The sequence below is a fragment of the Oncorhynchus tshawytscha genome, linkage group LG06 (genome assembly GCF_018296145.1).
Source record: "Oncorhynchus tshawytscha isolate Ot180627B linkage group LG06, Otsh_v2.0, whole genome shotgun sequence".
NCBI classification, from domain to species: Eukaryota; Metazoa; Chordata; class Actinopteri; order Salmoniformes; family Salmonidae; genus Oncorhynchus; species Oncorhynchus tshawytscha.
This window is the reverse complement of record NC_056434.1, coordinates 52,449,025-52,460,040: the sequence shown is the minus strand read 5'-3', so window position 1 is coordinate 52,460,040 and position 11,016 is coordinate 52,449,025. Positions and strand designations below refer to the sequence as shown.

General features: G+C 43.2%; 1 protein-coding gene across 2 annotated transcripts in view; it reads right to left on the bottom strand.

The window, feature by feature from the left end:
• LOC112252711 (cyclin-dependent kinase 17-like) overlaps window positions 1–11,016 on the bottom strand; it is a 51,115-nt gene that overhangs the window by 16,264 nt on the left and 23,835 nt on the right. For both annotated transcript variants that reach the window (XM_042323377.1, XM_042323378.1), the window contains exons 3-4: window positions 8,919–9,092; window positions 8,473–8,606 (exon numbers count right to left, since the gene is read on the bottom strand). In XM_042323377.1, the coding sequence (XP_042179311.1) occupies window positions 8,473–8,606; window positions 8,919–9,092 (308 nt within the window). The remainder of the gene's footprint in view (window positions 1–8,472; window positions 8,607–8,918; window positions 9,093–11,016) is intronic.

Below are 11,016 nucleotides of genomic sequence, written 5' to 3'. Positions count from 1 at the left end.
TGCCACTCTGGCCAGGCTAGGCAGGAATGCAGAGTTCTTTAAAAAATATATATATACTGTATGTAGCCATAAAGGTTTTTAGGCAAAATAACCCAATCAACATATAAAGCTCCATGAAAGTTGGAATATGCCAGGCCTATTGGGCCAAAATCAATTATGGCCTTTTGTATAGATAATAGAACAAAAATGAAGGAAACTTTTAAGAGATCAGATTTTTTTGGTTTATAATGAGACAGTGAATTATCTACCCACCTCGTTCCTGTCTTTTAGCATGTACTGTAGTAAGTCCACCGTCGTGCTTTCAGGATATGTGTCTTTTCAGATTTCACAATCATTCTTTAGGTCTGGACATTACATCACAAGAAATGGCTCTTGGTTCTCATCTTTGTAGGTATCCTTTGTTTTGCACCTGTGTGTGTTTTCAGTTTCTTTATGAAAATATTTAGCGAATTCCATGACAGTAGCTAAAGCAAGGGGCTATTAGCAGCACACAAGTAGTCTACAAATACATGCTGGGGCAGGCATACCCTGAGCTTGAGAAGTGAGCACTACTGGGGTGCTATTGGAGCGGCCGAGAAGGCCAACGTTCCAGCCTTTGGGAATCTCGCTCCGTGCTCCAGTCAAATTGGGCACGCTCCTCGCTCTGCTCCAGCTCCACTCACAGACTCTGCCACAGACACAGTGGAGGCTCAGTCACGGAGAACAGGGAAGCCCCTCCTGCTATTTGGAAGCTACGTGTTCTAAGTGTGTATGATGTATATGATCAGCCTGGGTACCAGTCTGTTTAAGTCATCATTCCACTCCCATGCCACTCCTTGGAGTGAAATGTTAGCAAAACAGTTTCTGGATTTCAGGCTAGTGTATGATGTTTTATACATTCTGTATGGTGGATAATATATTCTATTCTTCTCCTCTGTGCCTTACAGGCAACGTCACCCCGGCGTGCTGGTAGGAGCTGTGTGATAGGCCCCAGGGAGCACGGCAGTGTGTACTGTAAGGATCTGCTATTGATGGAGCAGTGGGACAGAAAGGCACCTAGTGTGTATGGCTCCTTCCTCTCTCCCTAATGACACTTGCGCCACTCACCAGGCATGTGATGTGTTGTGGTGCTCTGGGCTGAAGCTGCGCTGCCTGAAGGGAGCCAATTGGAACGGCTCAAACCAACACACAAAAAGCAGGACTCTGTGAGTAGATTCAAACAGGAGCTAGTTAATCTATTGTGGATCACCTACAGGAGGCAGACAGGAGAGACAGGTGGTAGAGTTTGTGGTGTTTCACGTTACAGTGTAGCCCCGCTGAAATAAGCTGCTTAACATTTTTGGGAGGTTTGGTCGTTTTTAATATGGCCTGAACACTTGGTCTGCATCCCAAATGGCACCCTAATCCCTTATGTTGTGCAGCACTTTTGACCAGGGCCCATATAGCGGACTTTATAGGGAATAGGGTGCCATTTGGAATGCAGTGACAGGAGCCCCTGACAAATCTCCAGAGGTCCTGTGGTCAAAACAACCAATAAACACAGCTGGAGTGGACCTCCAATCAGACGCTCCCCCTCGGACCTCTCCCTGGTGATGGCCCAGCAAGTCGTAAAGAACATACGGTGGGTTTCCCTGTCTCAGAGTTTAACCAGCGCACCGCACAACCAGACTCAAACCAGTCATATAGTACATTGACAGATAATACTCTCTCTCTCTCTCTCTGTACTGTCATACTACACTATTTTGATATAAAATCAAATAAATACATCTTATCAAAGTTTTCTAGTCGCTCACTATCACGGCTGGCTGAAGGACTGGACCAAGGTGCAGCATGGTAAACGTACATTTGAACTTTATTTAAAAATGACGCCGACAAAACGAAGAACAAAAAAACAACAACCGTGAAGCTTTGGGCTATGTGCCCTGAACAAAGACAAAGTTAACTTCCCACAAAACAGGTGGGGGAAAAGGGTACCTAAGTACAGTGTCTTGCGAAAGTATTCGGCCCCCTTGAACTTTGCGACCTTTTGCCACATTTCAGGCTTCAAACATAAAGATATAAAACTGTATTTTTTTGTGAAGAATCAACAACAAGTGGGACACAATCATGAAGTGGAACGACATTTATTGGATATTTCAAACTTTTTTAACAAATCAAAAACTGAAAAATTGGGCGTGCAAAATTATTCAGCCCCCTTAAGGTAATACTTTGTAGCGCCACCTTTTGCTGCGATTACAGCTGTAAGTCGCTTGGGGTATGTCTCTATCAGTTTTGCACATCGAGAGACTGACATTTTTTCCCATTCCTCCTTGCAAAACAGCTCGAGCTCAGTGAGGTTGGATGGAGAGCATTTGTGAACAGCAGTTTTCAGTTCTTTCCACAGATTCTCGTTTGGCTTCAGGTCTGGACTTTGACTTGGCCATTCTAACACCTGGATATGTTTATTTTTGAACCATTCCATTGTAGATTTTGCTTTATGCTTTGGATCATTGTCTTGTTGGAAGACAAATCTCCGTCCCAGTCTCAGGTCTTTTGCAGACTCCATCAGGTTTTCTTCCAGAATGGTCCTGTATTTGGCTCCATCCATCTTCCCATCAATTTTAACCATCTTCCCTGTCCCTGCTGAAGAAAAGCAGGCCCAAACCATGATGCTGCCACCACCATGTTTGACAGTGGGGATGGTGTGTTCAGGGTGATGAGCTGTGTTGCTTTTACGCCAAACATAACGTTTTGCATTGTTGCCAAAAAGTTACATTTTGGTTTCATCTGACCAGAGCACCTTCTTCCACATGTTTGGTGTGTCTCCCAGGTGGCTTGTGGCAAACTTTAAACAACACTTTTATGGATATCTTTAAGAAATGGCTTTCTTCTTGCCACTCTTCCATAAAGGCCAGATTTGTGCAATATACTACTGATTGTTGTCCTATGGACAGAGTCTCCCACCTCAGCTGTAGATCTCTGCAGTTCATCCAGAGTGATCATGGGCCTCTTGGCTGCATCTCTGATCAGTCTTCTCCTTGTATGAGCTGAAAGTTTAGAGGGATGGCCAGGTCTTGGTAGATTTGCAGTGGTCTGATACTCCTTCCATTTCAATATTATTGCTTGCACAGTGCTCCTTGGGATGTTTAAAGCTTGGGAAATCTTTTTGTATCCAAATCCAGCTTTAAACTTCTTCACAACAGTATCTCGGACCTGCCTGGTGTGTTCCTTGTTCTTCATGATGCTCTCTGCGCTTTTAACGGACCTCTGAGACTTTCACAGTGCAGGTGCATTTATACGGAGACTTGATTACACACAGGTGGATTGTATTTATCATCATTAGTCATTTAGGTCAACATTGGATCATTCAGAGATCCTCACTGAACTTCTGGAGAGAGTTTGCTGCACTAAAAGGGGCTGAATAATTTTGCACGCCCAATTTTTCAGTTTTTGATTTGTTAAAAAATTGAAATATCCAGTGAATGTCGTTCCACTTCATGATTGTGTCCCACTTGTTGTTGATTCTTCACAAAAAAATACAGTTTTATATCTTTATGTTTGAAGCCTGAAATGTGGCAAAAGGTCGCAAAGTTCAAGGGGGCCGAATACTTTCGCAAGGCACTGTATGGTTCTCAATCAGAGACAATGATAGACAGCTGTCCCTGATTGAGAACCATACCAGGCCAAGACATAGAAATACAAAACATAGAAAAGGGACATAGAATGCCCACCCTAGTCACACCCTGGCCTAAGGGCGTGACACTCACACAGATTTGCAGAAATCAGAAATGCTTGTGTTTCTAGTTCCAACAGTGCCGTAATACCTAGCAATAGAAAATAAATAAAACAATACACACAATTCAGAAAAATAACAAAATAAGTTATATAGGATGAGCCATGACGAGAATACAGTATATACACATATAAAGTGGGTGAAACAGTATGTAAACATTATTTAAGTGATCAGTGTTCTATGACGACTATGTACATAGGCCAGCAGTCTCTACAGTGCAGGGTAGAGTACCGGGTGGTAGAACAGTGACAAGGTTCAGGGCAGGGTATTGGGCAGAGGCCGGCTAGTGGTGACTGTTCAACAGTCTGATGCGCCTTCTTCACCTCACTGTCTGTGTGAAGGGACCATTTCAGGTTGTCACTGATGTGCACGCCAAGCAACTTGTAGCTTTTGACCCTCTCCACTGCGGCCCCGTCCATGTGAATGGGGGCGTGCTCTCTCTGCGGTCTTCTGTAGTCCACGATCAGCACCTTTGTTGATGTTGAGGGAGAGGTTATTTCCCTGGCACCACTCCGCCAGGGTTCTCACCTCCTCCATGTAGGCGGTCTCATCGTTGTTGGTAATCAGGCCTACCACCAATCAGGCCTCTGTCGTCAGCAAACATGATGATCGAGTTGGAGACGTGCTTGGCCACAAACAGGGAGTACAGGAGGGGGCTGAGCATGCACACCTGTAGGGTCCAACCATGTTGAGGATCAGCATGGCGGAGGTGTTGTTGCCTACCTTCACCACTTAGGGTCGGCCCGTCAGGAAGTCCAGGACCCAGTTGCACAGGGCGGGGTTCAGAACCAGAGCCCTGATCTTATTGATGAACTTGGAAGGCACTACTGTGTTGAAGGCTGAGCTGTAGTCGATGAACAGCATTCATAGGTCTTTTCTCTTATCCAGGTGTGATAGGGAAGTGTGTAGTGCAATGTTGATTGCGTTGTCTGTGGATCTGTTGGGGCAATATGTGAATTGTAGTCGGTCTAGGGTGCCGGGTAAGGTGGAGGTGATATGGTACTACACCAACCTCTAGTTAAGGTGAGTGCTATGGGGCGATAGTCATTTAGTTCAGTTCAGAAGCTAGTAGGGACAACAGACTGGGATATGGAGATTGAATATGTCCGTAAACACTCCAGCCAGCTGGTCTGCACATGCTCTGAGGACGCGGCTTGGCATAACGTCTGGGCCGAAAGTCTTGCACACTTAAATACACACTTCAATGACTTACTCGCGTTGGCCAAGGATGTTGTTTTCCTCGAAGCAGGCGAAGAAGGTCTTTAGCTCATCCGATTAATTAGGGCCGATTTCAAGTTTTCATACCAATCGGTAATCGGCCGATTACATTGCATTCCACGAGTAAACTACATGGCAAGCTGACCACCTGTTACACCAGTGCAGCAATGAGCAGTAAGTTGCTAGCTAGCATTAAACTTATCGTATAAAAAACAATAAATCTTCACATAATTGCTCGTTAACTACACATGGTTGATGATATTACTAGGTTAACTAGCTTGTCCTGCGTTCCATATAATCAATGCGGTGCCTGTAAAGGTATCATCGAATCACAGCCTACTTCGCCAAATGGGTGATGTTTTAACAAAAGTGCATTCACGAAAGAAGCACAATCGTTGCACGACTGTACCTAACCATAAACATCAATGCCTTTCTCAAAATCAATACACATAAGTATATTTTTATTAACCTGCATATTTAGTTAAAATAAATTAATGTTAGCAGGCAATATTAAACTAGGGAAATTTTGTCACTTCTCTTGCGTTCATTGCATGCAGAGTCAGGGTATATGCAACAGTTTGGGCCGCCAGGCTCGTTGCGAACTAATTTGCCAGAATTGTACATAATTATGACATTACATTGCACAACCTTCAATGTTAAAGCAATATTTAGACTTAGGGTTGCCACCCGTTCGATAAAATACGGAACGGTTCCGTATTTCACTGAAAGAATAAACGTTTTGTTTTCGAAATGATAGTTTCCGGATTTTACCGTATTAATGACCAAAGGCTCAAATTTCTGTGTTTATTATATTATAATTAAGTCTATGATTTGATATTTGATAGAGCAGTCTGACTGAGCGGTGGTAGGCAGCAGCAGGCTCGTAAGCATTCAAACTTTACTGCGTTTGACAGCAGTTCTTAGCAATGCTTGAATCACAGCTCTGTTTATGACATCAAGCCTATCAACTCCTGAGATTAGGCTGGCAATACTAAAGTGCCTATTAGAACATCCAATAGTCAAAGGTATATGAAATACAAATGGTAGAGAGAAATAGTCGACACGTCATAATTCCTATAATAACTACAACCTAAAACTTCTTAACTGGGAATATTGAAGAACTGGGAATATTGAACCACCAGCTTTCATATGTTCTGAGCAAGGAACTGAAACGTTAGCTTTTTTACATGGCACATATTGCACTTTTACTATGTTTTTGCATTATTTAAACCAAATTGAGCATGTTTCAATATTTATTTGAGACTAAATAGATTTTAATTATGTATTATACTAAGTTAAAATAAGTGTTCATTGTTCATTCAGTATTGTTGTAATTGTCATTATTACAAAAAATTATCGTTATCGGCTTTTTTTGGTCCTCCAATAATCGATATCGAAAAATCATAATGGGTCGACCTCTAATATGCACACATATCCCCTTCCACACACACACACACACACACACACACACACACACCCATAAACATCCGACCACAAGCTCAGTTGTTAATCAGTTGTTCCATCACCGAGCCCAGTTTAATAATAAGACTTGCTGTGTGAATGTGTATACCGCTGTAGCTGTTCATGAGGAGTGCCAAATTGAGCAAGGATGGGAAGATTTGATTACCCAATGTCTAGTCCTGGCTCAAACCTCTTTGTACGCATACAGTACATCAATAGAGAATAGATGTGCCCTCTGTCAATATGCTGCAGTATGAAAGCCAATACATCATGTGTTGACGTCATGAGAATAATCACCCGAGGCTTTTGATGTTGTGTGAATGCCCACTGATTTTTCTTTTCAGTTTTTGTTTGTTCCCAAGGCAGGTCTTGTTGCTATGCACTTGGCTGGAAAATCACCACTCTTTTCCTAGTGGATATCCCTCAGCATACGCACTTTAAAGTCAAATGTTTTTCAAAGCCAAACATCCACATGCAATAGGAAGACTTGAAACCACCCCATGTTAAGCTGAGGTGAGAACATCTGGATAGTTTGATGATAAACAACAGTAATAGTCGGGTCTGTCACACGGATGGCTTCATGAGGCATATGAGGGACCTGCGTGTGGTGTCCCAGCAAACCAGATTTGGTTTTGTAAAAGTTCCCAGAACATTCGTTAGGTCACGGCAAATGTTCTCAAAACACAAAGAATGTCCAGTCGTAATGATGATTTATAAAATATTTGTATAAAACACTCAACTGACGTTGCAAGAACGTTCCTAGAACACATTAATTAAATGTGTTCTTTAAAGGTATACAAACACTGTCTAATCATCAGCGTGACTGGACAGTTTTTGTGTTATGAGACCATTTTCTGCAACCGAACAAATGTTCTGAGAACTTTCACAGAACAAATTTTGGTTTGCTGGGAAAACATTACTGGTACATTGTGTTATTATTTCCAAACTGAAATGGTCCACCCACACAGACAGCGCGGTGAAGAAGGCGCAGCAACGCCTCTTCAACCTCAGGAGGCTGAAGAAGTTCGGCTTGCCACCAAAAACACTCACAAACTTTTACAGATGCACAACCGAGAGCATCCTGTCGGGCTGTATCACCGCCTGGTACGGCAACTGCTCCGTCCACAACCGTAAGGCTCTCCAGAGGGTAGTGAGGTCAGCACAACGCATCACCGGGGGCAAACTACCTGCCCTCCAGGACACCTACACCACCCGATGACACAGGAAGGCCATAAAGATCATCAAGGAAAACAACCACCCGTGCCACTGCCTGTTCACCCCGCTATCATCCAGAAGGTGAGGTCAGTACAGGTGCATCAAAGCAGGAACCGAGAGACTGAAAAACAGCTTCTATCTCAAGGCCATCAGACTGTTAAACAGCCATCACTAACATTGAGTGGCTGCTGCCAACATACTGATTCAACTCCCGCCACATTAACAATGTACAAATTGATGTAATAAATATATCACTAGCCACTTTAAACAATGCCACTTAATATAATGTTTACATACCCTACATTACTCATCTCATATGTATATACTGTACCATATACCATCTACTGCATCTTGCTTATGCCGTTCTGTACCATCATTCATTCATATATTTTTATGTACATATTCTTCATCCCTTTACACTTGTGTGTATAAGGTAGTTGTTGTGGAATTGTTAGGTTAGATTACTCGTTGGATATTACTGCATGGTCGGAACTAGAAGCACAAGCATTTCGCTACACTCGCATTAACATCTGCTAACCATGTGTATGTGACAACTAAAATTTGATTTGTTACATTACCTGGTAACCTAATGAGAACATTTGGGGAATGTTCTGTGGTGGTTGTTAATGTCAATGTTGAAAAAAATATTCATACTACTGATAGAAAAAAAAAAAAACCTAACTAAAGAAATGCTACTGTTAAAAACATTTGAAATGATTCAAAACCTGTCCTCCGAGAGTGTATGAGTCGCTCCCAAACTACACTTCCTTTCCTCCATATGAGTTGGTGAAGCAGTGATGGAGGGATGAAGGGGGTGTCAGACTCACCTCTGCGGAAATGCGTCGGTTGCCCCTGTTCCTTAGACACACCCCTGTGGGAGACTGCACCTCGTCTGAGCTCGTCCCTGACGCCTGGTCACTCTCTCCATCAGAACTCATCTTCATGTTCTCATGGACAATGTCTGAGAGAGGGGGGGAGAAGGGGAGGCGGGGCAGAGACAGAGAGACACAGATTTTCTTTTTTTTAAATGAAGTCAACATTTCAAAAATGCAAGTCCTGGATAACTGTACAATCAGTGGTTGATAAGACCAGGGGGCCCATAAACGTATGAGTGAGGTTATTCTTTCCATCAACTCAACTTGATGTCATCCACAGCTGCTGCTGGGAACTATAGCAGCCACTCCCTGGTTAGTTTACACTGTCCTGCCCTCTCCCCTGACTCAAGTGACACTGTGTGTGTTTCTGTGTCCATGCCCGTGTGTGTGTGTCTCACCGAGGCGGCTGCCGTTGCGGGGCATGGCCATGAGAGACCCTAGCCCTCCTCCTCCTATAACACTCTGAGGTCTCCGTAGCGGGGGCTTCTTAAAGGGACCAGTGTACTGTTGCAGGAAGGAGTTAACACTGTGGGCTGAGGGGGGGAGACCATGACCGTTCCTCACCATGGGCTCTGTGGAGGGGGGAGAGAGAGATCTATGTGACAACCAGTTCGGTTGAGTCCAGTACATACAATACAGACCCCTTGGCTTGGGGCACCATCTATCATGCTGTAGTTAGGGTCTGGAGGCTACACCCTGTTTTAGTCAGGTCATATGGTCAGACTGAAAAACAGCTTCTATCTTAAGGCCATCAGAATGTTAAACAGCCATCACGAACATTGAGAGGCTGCTGCCAACATACAGACTCCACTCACTAGTCACTTTAAATAATGCCACTTTAATAATGTTTACATATCCTACATTACTCATCTCATATGTATATACTGTACTTTATACCATCTATTGCATCTGTGTATATATATTTATATGTACATATTCTTATTCCATCCCTTTACATTGTGTGTATAAGGTAGTCGTCGTGAATTTGTTAGATTACTTGTTAGATATTACTGCACTGTAGGAACTAGAAGCACAAGCATTTCGCTACACTCGCATAAACCATGTGTATGTGACAAAAAATGTTTGATTAGACCTGTCAGGGGGATTGATGGTTTTGGCGAAGGAGAAATGCTCCCTAACAGCAATGTAAACAAATTTGTGCCCAAAATGTGTTTTTGTGCTTATGGAATATTTCTGGGATCTTTTATTTAAGCTCATGAAACATGGGACCAACACTTTACATGTTGTGTTTATATTCTTGTTCAGTGTATATTGTTTCTCAACAGGGAATCCATGTTTACTTGACAGAACACAATCTTTTTTCTTCGGTTTAGACACAATAAACTCAACTGAAAGAGTAGACTAGACAAATGTGTTTCTTACTAGATTACTAATACACCGCCTTTCCTCAAAGTCCCACCCACAGAGATTGATTGACAGGTCTGAAACTGTACCAACTCTGTGACTCACACACATTCTGCCACAACACCTGACAATCCCACCCACAGTGATTGATTGACATAACTGTTAAAGGGATAGTTCACTCAAATTACAAAATTACCCTAAGTGAACATAGTAGCTCAGCCGATAAAATACATAATTTGAAGAACAAACATCTTTGTGGCAATTCATATCTTAGAACTAAAACTGTAAACATCACCTCAATCTCAGGTGATATCTATAGTCCTGATCATATAGGACAATGACAATAGGTTAAAGATCAAAGATCGAGGAAGAACATTACATTAGAGAGGAAACAAACAATGTCCATCAACACAACAGATGACCACAAACAAACTCCCTCCCAGAGTTACTAGATAACACATACAGGCACACACAGGCGCACACATTAAATCTCGTATCCCACTACTACTGCTGTGTGCCCCTGTTATGTTGTTGTGTTACACAATCAGATCAAGGCTAAGACATTAGGATTCATCCCAATGATTGACACCACGGTGGGTTCATCTGATCTCATCTGGCCACTCCAGTCTGTCTCCTCTCTCTCTGAGACTTGTACTGTCCCACACACTGCAGACAGCCCAACGCAATCCCTCTCCGCACAGAATACACAGGTGCGTACACCATGCTCATGGGCAAACACAATCGCACACACACAAGAAGAGAACACACACAAAACAACATCCTCTGTAGGATAAAAGGAGAGGGGAGCCAGGGAAAAGGAGAGGGAAGCTGAAGCTGTTGAATAATTTAAGGAGAGGGGATCTGGGGAAAACCTTAAGAAAGCCAGGAGAGGAATAACGAGATAAAACGGAGGAGGAGGACGCCCAGCTGCTCTCACAGTCCTCCAAGTCGCACTGGCAATGTCATGGAAACTCTTGAACGTTCCAGACCCTGAACAGGCAGCACCATAGCAACGTCATGGCAGCCACCGTCAACAGCAGGCGCTAGACCATCCCAAGCTTAGATATAACTAACCAGCTATGTCACCTTATCTTTGTTTTGACGCCTCGCCGGCTACAGCCTTCACTGGAC